The sequence below is a fragment of the Pelobates fuscus genome, chromosome 1 (assembly GCF_036172605.1).
Source record: "Pelobates fuscus isolate aPelFus1 chromosome 1, aPelFus1.pri, whole genome shotgun sequence".
Classification (NCBI taxonomy): Eukaryota; Metazoa; Chordata; class Amphibia; order Anura; family Pelobatidae; genus Pelobates; species Pelobates fuscus.
In genome coordinates, this window is record NC_086317.1 from 34,347,240 (window position 1) to 34,362,856 (window position 15,617).

Below are 15,617 nucleotides of genomic sequence, written 5' to 3' on the forward strand. Positions count from 1 at the left end.
GTTTATTTTCAAGTCGAGGGGGGAAATAAATTCATTGATAGTTAGTGCTCAAACCTTCAAGTTCATTCCTGGTTTTCAAGCATAGAATGTTCGTGCGTAACACAACACTTTATTCTTTACAAAGGAAACATTTAACACACCCAGCAATCCAGAAACCACAGCGTCTTTTACATCCAGAACCTACTGTTTGAGGGTTCTGGCATTTTTCGGTCCCTGTGGCACTTTGACTAGGAAGAAGAGTGAAGTAAAAACAAGTGCTTTTAGGATATATATATATATATATATATATATATATCCATGCACTCTTGCTCAAAGTAATTATTTTGTCTTAATAATACTTGCCGGGTGCCAATTCCCATGGGGATCTAGATAGAACATAAACAGAAGTTGCAGGGCTGCACTCACGGACTTTAGTAGAAAAAGAATACATTTATTCCATAAACCATAAGAAGATCGACGTTTCGGTCCACACAGGGACCTTCCTCAGGATCAAAAGATGGACAGAGGGATTTGCTATCTAAATCCTTCTGCAGTCCTGGGGAGGCCTCATCCGCACCCACTATAGAGACTCCCTTGGGAAGATCCCTTTTGACCATAGGTGAAGAATCTTTTCCATTTTAGCAAAGTGTGTGCTTGGCAAACCTGTTTTCATGTCATAGGCGTACGATATAAGGAAAAGGGCAAAGCCTTGAGTTAATCTAACCCTGCTGTCAGTATATGTGTATATATATATTACAGTGTGCATGTAAGTAGACAGAGAGAAATGTATACAGATTTATATATGAAAATGTGCTAAGGTACAAACCAGTAAGCTATAGAGTTTTTGCAGTTGGGGAGTTAGTTGTTCCACACATATATCCAACGTAGCTAAATAAACCCCATAGCCTTATAAACTAATCACGTTATAATGGGACCAGAATTACAGGGGACAGCCTTGGTTTTGGTGTATTGATTAAAAGCTCGTTCCGTTTCTCAATTTTGTTGCGGTTCTTCAGACAGAAGATTTGATGAAATAATTGTTTTTCTTTTTCTTTTTCTTTTCTTATGAACTTTAAATGAAAGCTTTGGCAAAGAACGGACGGAAACTGTGTTGTACAAAATGCTTCATATTTGGCAGCCCAGCCCGTGGGCCTTCAGAGAGTCAGGCTAATGCTTAAAATAGCCTGTATGTAGGAGACAGAGCATATGTACACAGCTTGCGTGACTCCATGTGTTTGCATTCTAGTCCACTGTCATGATATAGAGAGCTAAACAGAAGTCTTAGATTTGCATGCTTGACAAATTAAGGAGCGAGCCGCGTTTGTCTTGCCAAAAAGGCTGGCGTTTTTTGTTTTTTTTACCTCATGTTTTTTTTTTTCTCATGCAGATAAAATCATTGCTACAAAACTGGCTCCATTTTTCAGCGCAGTGGGAAATCCGATATTTTCGCCAATGTATCTAGCAAGGAGTAGAAAGAGCAGGCCAGGCCACTTATATTTTGAACACAAAGGTTTACAAATACTTTCTTTTTAAATTTGCAGTGACTTTAAATTTCCTTTTGAAATACACATTTTCCACAGCTGTTAAACATTCTTCTGTGTGTGATTTCTCTACCCAGAAGCCAAATATGCGGATGATATTGTGAGTGGTGACAGTACCACAGAGCATTCATTTGCTAAAAATAATTTAGGCAGCATAAAAGATCGGTATAAGCAGGGGCGTACCTAGAGCATTTGGCACCCGGGGCGGACCCTGAGTGTGCACCCCCCCCCCCCCATAATAAAAATTTAAGAAAACACCCACAATTTTTTGCTTTCCTATGGACTGTTTGAATGTGCGCGCAGCTCTTGCCGCGCATGTGCATTCGGCTCCACTCGGGAGCTGACGTCGGCGGGGGAGAAGAGGTCACCCCTTAAAACCCATTCAGCCACTTACCTTTCTCCAACGTCGGGCTCCCTCGGCGCTGGTGACCTCTCCTCCCCCTGCCGACGTTAGATCCGAATGCGCATGCGCGGCAAGAGCCGCATGTGCATTCAAACTGCCCATAGGAAAGCATTACTCAATGCTTTCCTATGGACGTCCAGCGTCTTCTCACGGTGAGTTTTACAGTGAGAATTGCGGAAGCGCCTCTAGCGGCTGTCAGTGAGACAGCCACTAGAGGCTGGATTAACCCTCAGTGAAACATATGTTTTCAGCTGCAGGGTTAAAACTAGAGGGACCTGGCACCCATACCACTTTATTGAGCGGATCCTTAGAAATAGCATAGGAAAGGGATTTGAGTTCAAAAGATGTAGCGGCTAGGGCAGAGGTTTTGTAGAAGGGGGCCAGGGCAGGGATTTTGTATAAATGCGCCATTTTTGTAGAAGGGGGAAGACCAGTGCTTTTGTAGAAAGGGGCTGGTGAGAAACTTCTAGAAAACTCCTCCCCTGCCCCTTTCTACAAAGCCCCTGGTCTCGCCCCTTCTAGAAAACCCCTGCACACTGATCACATAAATTTCATACACTCGCTACACATAAAAACCCTGCACCCCGATCACATAAATTTCATACACTCCCTACACATAAAAAAACCTGCACATCCCCCTTAATTAAAAAAAAACCCTGCACACCCCCTTAATAAAAAACAAAAACCCTGCACACCCCCTTAATAAAAAACAAAAATCTGCAGTGCACATCCTCCCTTAATAAATAAAATACTGCAACCCCCTTAATAAAAAAAAAACCTGCACCCCCCTTTAATTAAACATAACCCCTCTAAATAAACTTCCCCCGTGCTGCACCCCCTTTAATTAATCCACCCCCTCTTTAATTAATCCACCCCCTCTTTAATTTATCCACAACCCCTCTTTAATGAATCCACAACCCCTCTTTAATTAATCCACAACCCCTCTAATTAATCCACCCCCTCTAATTAATCCACCTCCCTCTAATTAATCCACCCCCTCTAATTAATCCACCCTCCCTCTAATTAATCCCCCATAATTAATCCACCCCCTCTAATTAATCCACCCCCCTCTAATTAACCCAACCCCTCTAATTAACCCAACCCCTCTAATTAACCCAACCCCTCTAATTAACCCAACCCCTCTAATTAATCCACCCCCTCTAATTAATCCACCCTCCCTTTAATTAATCCACCCCCTCTCTAATTAATCCACCCCCTCTAATTAATCCACCCCCTCTAATTAATCCACCCCCTCTAATTAATCCACCCCCCTCTAATACACCCCCTCTAATTAATCCACCCCCTCTAATTAATCCACCCCCTCTAATTAATCCACCCCCTCTAATTAATCCACCCTCTCTAATTAATCCACCCCCGCTAATTAATATACCCCCTCTAATTAATACACCTCCCTCTAATTAATACACCTCCCTCTAATTAATACACCTCCCTCTAATTAATACACCCCCTCTAATTAATACACCCCCTCTAATTAATACACCCCCCTCTAATTAATCCACCCCCTCTAATTAATCCACCCCCTCTAATTAATACACCCCCCTCTAATTAATACACCCCTCTAATTAATAAACCCCCCTCTAATTAATAAACCCCCCTCTAATTAATACACCCCCCTCTAATTAATACACCCCCTCTAATTAATAAACCCCCCTCTAATTAATACACCCCCCTCTAATTAATACACCCCCCTCTAATTAATACACCCCCCCTTTAATTAATACACCCCCTCTAATTAATACACCCCCCTTTAATTAATACACCCCCTCTAATTAATAAACCCCCCTCTACATAATACACCCCCCCCCTTTAATTAATCCACCCCCCTCTAATTAATCCACCCCCCTCTAATTAATCCACCCCCCCTCTAATTAATACACCCCCTCTAATTAATCCACCCCCCCTCTAATTAATACACCCCCCCCTTTAATGAATTCAGCCCCAGACATAAAATAACTACTTTATACTTACATTTTGATGATGCTTTGCTTGCCCGCCGAGTCCGACCACTAGGTGCCTCACCGCCCGGAAATGGATCCTTCCGCTGAAGATCCGTGAAGGCGGACTGACGGCGTTGCGCACGTCGTCATCACGTTGCGCGACGCCGCGGCCCGCAACGCTCCTCCCCCTCCTCCTCATAAAGAAGGAAGTCCCGCCGGTGTTTGGCCGCAAAGGTGCTGCGGCTGTGCGCAGCGTAAAGATGGGGGGTGACACATGACACTGGAAGTCATGGCACCCCCCTAGTCAGTGGCACCCGGGGCGGGCCGCCCCCCCCGCCCCCCTCTTAGTACGCCACTGGGTATAAGCACCTCTTCTGTTTAAGAACAGTTTGGCTTCTTACCTCCGTCGGGTGCCGCTCCCTGTCTCCACTACTGCCAGAAGCATCGGCCAATCAGCAATAAGCTAAGCCCAGTTTAGAGCTGAGAGGTCCTGGCTGCAGTGGTGTATTTTTATTTATTTATTTATTTATTTATTTTTTTGCTCCAGCACTTTTACCCAGCTTTTACCCAGCTGAGAAACACCTATTTCTACCAGAGCTCAATTCTGTCTTTCTGCATACTACCCCTTCTACCACACTCTACATAAAACTTTAAAGATCACACTTCAAGGCGGCCTTCTACCAACCAGCATGGGAGGGGGAGGAAGTGAAAGTTCTGAACATACAGTGTACAATACAGATCTCCTTTTTCAGGCTGCAGTGGAAGCCTACAATATCAAGTATAGCAGATAATCTTGTAATAACTGGACTTACTTAAAGGAACACTTTAAACCACCAACTATCCCCACTGGGCCCACTTGCCCCCCTAAATATAGTACGATCTTACTTTTGTTCAAGTCTGCTGGTGCTGCCTCTACCCCTGATCTGCCTGCTTGGCTGACATCAACAGAAGTATTGTCCTGAGCCAATCACAATGCTTTCACATTGGATTGGCTGATATTGTCAAGTAGGCAGATCAGAGGCAGAGACAGCACAAGCCAAACATGTCCCTGTCCAATCAGCGTCTCCTCATACGCAATACGAAATGCATTGAATCCTTGCATCTCTATGCAGCACAGACCTAGGAAGCACCTCTAGCAGCCATATGAGGAGTGGCCAGTGGAGTTATCCATAGGCCGTAATGTAAACACTGCATTTTCTCTGAAAAGAAAGGGTTTACTGCAAAAAGCATTAAGGGACTGATTCTACTTACCAGAACAAATACAATAAGCTGTAGTTGTTCTGGTGACTGTAGTGTCCCTTTTATATTTTAGTGGCATTTTTGGAAAGCAACATTCCAATTGTGTATAATATTTCTGCTCCTATGCCAATATTTCATACTGTTACTGTATAGCTTTTAACGTATAGTTAATACATCATTGCTTTGAGAATGCCATTGTTACTATATTATTTCATGAAGGTACATGTTTCTATGTTGTCACAGTAAGAACATGTTTTTATTACCTTTAGATAGCTGCTGAATTGGTGTAGAAAAAAACTTTATATCTCGGCATGGTAATATGATGGAATTCACAGATTTAATTTATTGAACAGTCTCCTGGGGTGAGAATTATTTCACTCAGACATCGTAAAGCTTGAAAGTAAATTTGCTTCTGAATGAGCCCAGTGGAGTACAGAGTAAAAATACATTTCCATTTGTTGTAGTGTGTGTATGTGTATAATATAGGGATGTCCAGGTCCATGACCTTTCTATGTACCATTTATAATTTGCTTGGAAATTTTAGAAGATATATATCCTTCAATTTAGAATTTAATTCCGTATACTCTCTTTGCCTGTGTAAGAAATCTCTTTACACTACTGTGCGGCAAATCCCTTATTACTAGAATGTCTGAGTTATAAATATCTATGATATAAACCCATTGGTCAGGTTTGGGTCCCAATGCCATGTCTTTGTACACCCACTGATTGGAAAACCACAGGACCCCAATCAGACCTCAGGAAACTCTTCACCGTAAACTGGTTTCTGTAGAAACTCTGCCTTCCCCGGTGCAATTTAAACCCTCTATGACACTGTGAAGACTATAAAGAAGGGGAGTTTGTAGGCTAAATTTTACGTGTCATTCTACAAATTAAGATTGAGTCACTGTTATGTATATTGTTTAGTCAGATCCCAGTCAAGACAGGTTAAGGGGGCAGTATGAGTACTATAGCCACTATATGATTTTGATTTTGAGTGCTGTTGGGCTGAAGACGCCACCTGTTCTCCCCCGTTTCCAAGTTAAACAGTTTTTAAGTTGTTGGACCAAAACTGAGGTCCACCAAGGAACACACAACTCAGCCCAACCTTACTGTATTTCTAATACGGAAGTTCAACATTCACATTAGCAGTATTAATTTAATCTGTATATGAACGGCATTGAAAGGCTGATCATGTCAGTTGATTTTATTCACTAAATCCAAATTAGTTATAAACCTCATAGGAGCTACTCCCCTCACCTACTCTGGAGGAGTTTTACAACTCTAATCCGAGTTTCCTCAAGGTGAGTCCTCATTGACTTCTATATTGGTTTGGCGTGGACGCTTGTCTCTAAGACCGTAAATCGTATCCATACGATAGATTTTAAGACCTCTTTTTCACCTCCCTCATTAATAGGGCATCGTCAGAAAACAGATGAATTGACAAAGCCCGGAAGCTTATCATTCTCTGAGCGACTGAGTGAACTTGAACAACTCCGGCGAACGGCTATGAGAGTCAGCCCACACCACCCAACTCCCACTCCCAACCCACGGGCATCGCTGAACCATTCGACGGCATTCAATCCTCAGCCACAGAGTCAGATACAAGGTGAGTACTTGACTATCAGCCACAGCAACTTTTAATATACGGTGAATTATTGTGGAACCCTGAGGTCCCCAATCCTCACCTCACTGTTGGCATCCATTTGTGCCATGATTTTTATGATTTGTTATTTAACTGTTCCAATTTGGCAGAAGATGGTAAATCTTGTCCACTTTAGAACGAGGGGTGAGATTAAGTGATTTCAGGATAGGCGAGTTAGCAGTGTTTGTATTGTTCTCACAAAAATCACTGTCTCATGGTAAGTGTGAGGCAAACACTGACAGATATGCTTTAAGACAATTTTATATTTATTTTCTTCAATTTTTTTTTTCCAACACCAGCTTATTATATATTTGTCTACTATATCTAAATCTATATTTGTCTAAAATTATTGCTCCCTCTGGTAAAGAGTATTCTATAAATTTGACACATTCTGTCAAACACTGAAAGGATAAAGTTTTTTTTGTACGTTTTTCTTGCCCCCGCCTACTCCCCCTCCCTTCCTATTGTAAGGGTTCCTTACAATATTTCATTTAATGATTTTCATGTTTACAGGAGGGCAACCAATAATATTTTATCAGTGTTGATTAGTGTTTTTACTTGTGTGCATTTCCATTTGATCTCTGATATAATATATGGCAGGTTTTATAGCATTATCATATGTTAACACCTGCTAGATAATTCTGCTGTCCAGCACAGTAATCAGTTCTGTGAGGACATTATATCCCCAACAAGGTATACAAAGCTGGCTTTTTGGGCATCATGCGGTATGCCCTTACTATACCTTTTAAGAATATCCTTCGTCCATGACATTTATGGGGAAGTGTAGAGGGTCTACAGCCTCTTAAATCTCCTGTAGTCATGTAAGTGGCAAGTTAAAATTGATATTGAATTTGGAACAGTAAAAAAAAACAAAAACAGTTGTAACAAAAATATTTGTGAATACCGATATTTAATGTAATCGATTTAATTTGGCCTAACAATCTTACCCTGGTTATCTAAAATAGTGATAAATAAACACAGGAATCTCAGCCCTAGTCTTGTGCGAGTCATATAAAACCTAGAGTTATTACTTGAAATGTTTGCTGCGGTCTTAAATGTAAGACAGCCAGCTTTGTAACCACCGAACTGACGGCTAAAGAGACAGGTGGCAGCTCCCACACACAGTCACACATGCCAGGCATTTGCCACCATGTCCGAGTGAAATCAGATTGATGTTACGCTGCTTAGTCTTCAACTCCTAATCCAGAGAGGCAGCCTCTTGGTGCCTGGGACCATTTATCTGGATTGCTACGGAGGGTTTTATTCTGTAAACTGTGACTTGTGATTGGATGGAATGGCAACTCTAGGGCAAAATAAATGATAGGAGATCATTATGGAGATACATTTTTAATCATGAACTAGTTTGCCCTAAATTTTACCAAACTTCAAACCACTTGTTCACTCAAGTTGCTACTTCGAGACTTGCCTCAATCCATGAATGAGGCTTTCATTGTAGAAACGGATGGGCTTGTTCATGAATGAGCACAAATTATCACCTTACATTCAGCCACGTTAATTCTTTCAATGTGCCATCTGAACTAGCTAAGGTAGTGATAGATTGGCAAACAAAGACAGACCATGACAGGCAATTCCGTTTTTAGTATGACCTATGCAGTGGAGTCACTTTTGAAGACACTTTGGCCCCAAGCTTATTTTTCTGTCAAGTGCCCAGGTGAAAGTGACTGCACCAACCTGCAGTCAAGTTTGTGTATACAGTATTTGTTGAGGGTATAGAAGTGGATGCTGATGACATCAAAGCATAGAATTGTTAGATTGTCGCTGAATTTGCTGTATAACAAGGCAAACTTGTTTCTTCTCCTGTTTTTGAAATGGGTCGGCTAATTGTTGATTGCCTATCCCTTGTTCTATCGAAGGACGCAAAAAAATGGCAGTGGTTAAAGAATGTATGTCGTAGACGTCTATTCACTAAATGGTCATGTCATAGAGATTTATTCACTAAATGGTGCGTTCGTATGTTTAGACCACCAACGAGCCAATCCTAAAAAATTCAACTTAGCAAAATCAGATGTTTCCAGTTCAGATACTTAAGTCTAAATAATTTGACTTGGTGGTCCACTCCGTACAAATCACTATTTCGAGATTTTGTGTTCATGTAGTAAGATTGGGTTGGGCGTTCAATAGAAGAAAGTCAAACCCAGTTTGCACGGATCCTTCTATATACCACATACTTCCAATAAGCACCGCAGCTGTTTCACAGTCCTCTGGTGTTAAAAGACACAGTGCAGTGGCGAAGCCCAGAATGCATTGCTGGAAGTAGTAGCTGCTGAAACCGTGCCTGTGTGCGTGGCGAGAATTGAAAAGGGTGACTTTCGCTAACTCTTTACAAATGATTCATACACATTGATTCTGCAACAGAGAAAGGGTAGTGTGGGGCCTGTCCACGAAACACGGAATTGCAGGGGACTGAAAGCAGAATTGCAAACTGGAGGCAAAAATAACGGATTTTGAAAATGTCGACTTGGCTTTAGCAACAGCTTGGACACTTTTGCCTCAATTTAGCAGTTTGGTTTGCAATTCATTCGAGTTTGTTATTCGTGGATAAACAGCGAATGCACTCTGTGTGAATACACCCAATGTACAGCTGCAACTCCCATCAGCCTCAGTTATAAAATCTGTATGGTGCAGAAAACCATGTCTCATTAGCAACACAGAACAAGTGGTGCTTGCCTTGCAGTTGCCACGTTATGAACCCTATCAGCCCCAGCCAACCTAAGCTCTAAGCTGTTTCTTCATTATAAGGTAGAAGCGTTTGTGTATATATTTGTAGCAGCGATCTTTATGACAACATAAGTGGCGAAGCACTGCAGTCAGTAGAACAGTTTGTGCGTCTCAATAAATGTATGCCCCGATCGAATTTTGCAATATGTTACGTACACAGCGTGTGAGTAACAGTACACCTGTTAGTTTGGAAACATCTAAGCAAACAATTTCATAGACAAAAGCAGGGAACGAAGTACCCCCCCACCCACCCCTCCGCACCACATCAAACAGCTAAGAGCATGAAAGAATACGCTCTGCACAGAAATTTAAGAAAACAAAGCAGTATATCTGCAGACTAGTACTTTGCGCATGCAAAACCATGCAAAGCAATATTCCGCTTTTTTTATTCTTTTTTTTTTTTTGACTGGTCTTTTGTAGTTCCCCCCAGGTGCATTTCTTCTTTTCTTTTTTTTTCCCGCCTTACATATATATATCATTTTTTTTCTGATCTTCTGAAAGTCCTGCTCTTTTTCTGAATTCAAATGACGCACAGAAACACTGCACTTGATTTTAAAAACTTGTGCTTTTAATGTAACTATGATAAATGTCGCAAAACTTTAGGATTTTAAAGTTCCACATATATCTCATGTGATTTACTTATTTTTAATTTATTAGCTTTCCTGCGAGAAATAGTTTAACTGCTTGTTTTCGTAAAATCAAATATACATTTTGTCTTAAAGGAACACTATAGTCACCTAAATTACTTCAGCTAAATAAAGCAGTTTTAGTGTATAGATCATTCCCCTGCAATTTCACTGCTCAATTCACTGTCATTTAGGAGTTAAATCACTTTGTTTCTGTTTATACAGCCCTAGCCACACCTCCCCTGGCTATGATTGACAGAGCCTGCATGAAAAAAAAACTGGTTTCACTTTCAAACAGATGTAATTTACCTTAAATAATTGTATCTCAATCTCTAAATTGAACTTTAATCACATACAGGAGGCTCTTGCAGGGTCTAGCAAGCTATTAACATAGCAGGGGATAAGAAAATCTTAATTAAACAGAACTTGCTATAAAGAAAGCCTAAATAGGGCTCTCTTTACAGGAAGTGTTTATGGAAGGCTGTGCAAGTCACATGCAGGGAGGTGTGACTAGGGTTCATAAACAAAGGGATTTAACTCCTAAATGGCAGAGGATTGAGCAGTGAGGCTGCAGGGGCATGCTCTATACACCAAAACTGCTTCATTAAGCTAAAGTTCTTCAGGTGACTATAGTGTCCCTTTAAAACCCCACGATGAACTACCTCACTTATAAAGTATAGTGACACCCAGCAGTCCTTTTCTCTGTGGCTGGTTAGTTACATTTAACCCTCTTATTTCTTGACCTTATCAGTAACCTGCTGATTTCCAACGCATAATTCTTCATTACTAAAATCAAACTATTTAACCAGGAAAGGAATGGTTTAATCTAGTCACTAATGTCCAAGTACATCTCGGGGGGTCTGACTGTTTATATTCTTACTTACCCGTAACTAAGTGGTTATAATTTTAATGACCTTGGAGGCATGGGAGGCTAAGACTTTGTGGACCTTGTCAGGAATCGAACCTGTGACTCCGATACCGCATCTGGAGCCCTGTCAACTGAGCTATCTCATCAGTATTGTGTGGGTGGTTTAGTAAACTAGGAAAATTGGAGAATTGTCAAGGTGATTTAAAATTGTCTAGACAGAATAGGAAAATTCAATAAATTCTTCTATTTTTATTTATTTATATTTTCCATATAAGCTATACTGGCCTAAACTATACAACTCTTTAACCGCGACACTCAGTTTAGTGAATGATAGAATAAATCTGTTATTTTCAGCATATCTTGAGTTACTTGTCGATATGAGAAATCATGGCGCTTGGAAGGTTCAAAGGTTGTCAGTAATGGGTTCAATTTTAACGGAATATTCATGTTCTATAACTATTAGTAATAAAATAAACCGGTAGATCAAGATATTGAACACCTAACGTATAGCAAACCACTCTTTATCCCTTCGCGTTTTAAACAGTAATATCACACAATCTCAATATTTGCCAAATTGTTTACTCTGATTACCATGGGCACAGCTCTAAATATTAAACCTCTACCATGCCCACTTCATGCTCACAAACAAAAACATATCCATCTAACTATTTATGGACTCTCTCATGCAAAACATGGATGCCTGTTGGTAGCTATTGTCACTGTGTTCCATTTCATAGAATATTAAGTTGTGTAGATTGCTTTCTCTTTAATTAAATATATTGGCATTTAAAATATTGTTTAACTTGGCAGCCAGATGTCTGGAGGAAAAACATATGAGTACATTGTGTTCCCCTTCAAATTCTCATTTAGCCTTTTAACTCCCCTTACAAGAACTCGTTGGTACAAACTATTTACTGCTCACTAGTGCCAACTGTCCACATTTTCTGTGGACAGTCCCTATATCAATGTTAAAGGGTCACTTCAACCAAAACAAAGGCTAAGAAAGTAACCAAGTAACCCTTCCTATCTTGGTCACCTCCCCCAGTCAATCCCAAAATAAGTAAATAAAATAAAGGAAATAGCTAAAATGTATCTCCATTCTGGTCATTGAATGAAGTTACTCAACCGACAGTAGAGGGGCTAAATGTATGTATGTATGAAACGCTGCACAAAACAGTGAAGTAGTTATGGTTCTTGGCGTAGTCATTTTAAAGAATAACAAAACAAACTGTCCTGTGTTTTCTTTGCACTAATATAAATATATGCTCTATATTTTGTAGGATAATATTTTAGCTTTATTGGAATAGAGAAGTAAAGACTTCCCAGTGGAGTCAGCGCACAGGAAGAGACTTTATGTGTTTTTGTTTCGCCAAGACTAGTTATAGATCCCTAGAGATTTATTCACTAAATAGTGCATTGTTGTAGTGAATTGGAAATCCAGGGATGTATTCACTAAGCTAACTCAGCTGAGTTGAAGATATTTTTTAACTTTACTATCACTATCATGCGGCCTGAGCATTTAGTACACGTATTGTCTTTGATATGTTATGATATTTGTATTACGTGATTGCTTGTTTTTATATGAGAGAAAGTAGATTCTGAGGTTTTCGGTTCGAACAAGTTAGTTATAGAGGGATTAAAAATAGCTCATCTTGAAAAATTCCTTAAGTTGGCTAGAATCACAACTTAAATTATTTTAGATTCAATTTTGCCAATTTGTAATTTCGATTGATAAAAATCTGAAGCATGGTAAATAATACCGAGGCCTAAGCATACAGCATCACAAAATACACATAGGTAAGAGTGCCTAACTAACTATATATATTTTTTTATTTAATACATTTTATGCAGGTAGATAAACGGAATCACACCCATTTGTATACAAAGAAGTGGGAACAAGTTTGTTTAAACTTATAGTTACTTCACTTTAAACAAATGAAATAAAGTAGCACCATGCAAACTATGTGAGCATATATTAAATTTATAGTGCCAAAGATCTTTTTGAATATTAAAAAATAAATAAAAACCTCTACGCGCGAGGTATCGAGACAGAACAACATCAGTTTCTCACAACAAAAGTGCATTCATGAATGAACCGCTTTAGGCTCATATGAGAAGCAATATCTCAATGCAGTGTTTATCGGGCTGATGCCAAACGAGCCTGCAGGTAACATGTCTGTACAGCAAAGCAAATTCTTTGAAGACAATAGCAAGTGGCTCAGTACCAAACTTTCCGAACAACATTAGGGACTGTGGCAATGCGGCCGCCATCTTGTTTTAAGCCCTTCCCACTGCAGGTATGCGTACAACAACAAAGAAAGCTGAATGTGTTATGTGCCATCTCCTGGACTTTTAATAGGCTTTATTAACGCACAATTCCTGTTGAATGAATGTTTAGCCCTGATGGCTCCCCTAAAGGTAGAATTTTGTATACTTTGAATATATGTTGTTCTCTGGCTTGCTGTGATCATTGTTGACTGTCAGGGGCAGTAAATATTGTTGCAGTGCTTTTAATGTGTCTCGTCTGTGTTTCCTGACCAGGCTTGTTTTGTAGTGTATAGTGTTTCACCCTGTATGATATTTCATCACAGAAGCAGAGCTGAGGAAGAATAAGCTCCAATAAGCAGATTTGCACATCAACAGTGAATTAAAAAAAAAAGCAAGCAAGGTGAATTGTTAGAGTAGGACCCACCTAAGAGGTTTGGCTTGACGTGACAGGTGGGCTTACATCTAATGGCCATTGGAGTGGAACTAAGAACCTCAATTTATATAAATAGGCACAGGGATTTGGAATAGTGCACAAGTAACTTATTTTCTTTGATTTTATTGTATGTATTGGGGCTGATATGTACTATGGTCATTGTGGCCGCCCAGGAGTAGTGGGAGTTTGAGCGCAGGACTTATTTTTGCGTATTTAGATTTGCACATCCACAGTGAATCAAAAAAGATTCCTTCCATAGAGTGGGAAACTCTTTGTATGAAGTGAACCAGAATGCATTGCTTCAGAGGAAGCACGTGGCGGGTTGGCGGGAAACCAGTCATTTAAAGGGGAACTAACACTTCCCAGTATTTATATCATTATATTTACTCATCCCCTATATTAAACAATGATGTGCTTTTGCGAGATATGAATAATGTGATTAAAATGTGGAATCCCTCTTTATCCATCAAGGCACCTCCATTACAATTCCTTGCCAATCACTGGTGTAAGCCGCGTCCTTTTTGAAAAGAGAAAGGAAACATTGTGTCCGTTTTGTCTACTCATTTAGAATGTGCTCTGTCCTTGCCGGGACTGAATTAGAATATGATGTCATTTTACTAAATCTTTAAAATGAAATGAAGCATCACATGAAGACAAGGTTAACACAAGTTCTAGGAGATTTTCAATGTTATATTTGGTGGTGTAATTTCCATAGAAGTCCCAGTTTCCCTTTTAATACCATATTGTAGAAAATAATAGCTCTTGACAAACCATTCTGTATGACTGTTTTAGTGAAAGTCATCTAATAGGTTTGTAGAACCATTGAGAACAATGTCCGATCTGACTGAGATTAATAGGGTTTGTAGTTCAACAGCAAATGGAAGTCTGCACTCGACCTCGTATTGGTGTTACATTTTAGTGTTATGTCATAGGCTGGCTAAGGGTTATGAGAGTTGCATGTCATCAACAAACTGGGAGATCCCAATGGCCCAGATATGTTTTTATTTTCTAACAGTTTAAAAAGTTTTATTTGATTCGGCAGACAAATCCCCATGAAAGGGCAGTTATGTGAGTTTTGCCAAACTTCACCAATTTGTTTCTCCTTCACTGCTAACACTGACGGTTCAAATAGCCATTAAAGTAATTTGTTAAAAAATTTTGGGCTCATTGATTCTGTGCTTATTACGTAAGGTTCAGTAAACCCAATTGTAGCCTGTGTTTTGACTTATGATGAGCAGTGATTCAAAGTGAACCGGATTCTTAAACCTACAGAAATTATTTTTCATCACTAAACTGGTGGTCAGAGGGTTCCCGTGGGCTACCAAAGCTACCGTGGGCTTTCCACGATAAGCAACTATTTAATTCTTCTCATTATATAACATTACCCTCATTCGCCTCGACAGGGTGCTTCAAAGAAACACTATTCTCCCTTTTGGAAGTGAGGGCCACATTTTTAAGCTGACCTGAACAGTGTGGGCAATGGCTTAGAGCCTCCGGCACTGAGTGAGTTAAGAAGGGAGATTGTGCAATCTTCGCAGACCTTAATCTCTGACTGGTGTGCTCCAATGCTCAGTATATCTTTACATTGGGTATTCTTGTAATCCCTTCCTGGCAGTACTCTCCATGTGTTAATGCGGGTTCATGTTACACAGCAAAGTAAATAAATACCAGGGTTCTCTCATCCTCAAAGGCAAACATATAATGAAGCAAAAATATACTTTTTGATTTTGTAAAGCGAAATGCCAAAAAACACAATCGACCCACCCTTTTCTTTTTTTTATTAGGCTGAACATTATGCGTTAATGTTATTATTTCAACACAGGAGCGTTGTATAAATTATACAATGGGGGGTTGTTTTTGTATAGTTTTCCTTTTTTTTTTTTTTTATCGCTCTTTTTCTCCAGATGACACAATATGAGAC

The 15,617-nt window shown here is 39.9% G+C and overlaps 1 protein-coding gene across 2 annotated transcripts in view; it reads left to right on the forward strand.

Annotated features, from left to right (window-relative positions):
• RUNX1 (RUNX family transcription factor 1) overlaps nt 1-15,617 on the forward strand; it is an 88,769-nt gene that overhangs the window by 48,325 nt on the left and 24,827 nt on the right. Inside the window, exon 4 of one of the 2 annotated variants that reach the window (XM_063447473.1) lies at nt 6,535-6,726. The exons of the other annotated variant lie outside the window; for it this stretch is intronic. Within the exon in view, the coding sequence (XP_063303543.1) occupies nt 6,535-6,726 (192 nt within the window). The remainder of the gene's footprint in view (nt 1-6,534; nt 6,727-15,617) is intronic. 2 annotated transcript variants of the gene reach the window in all.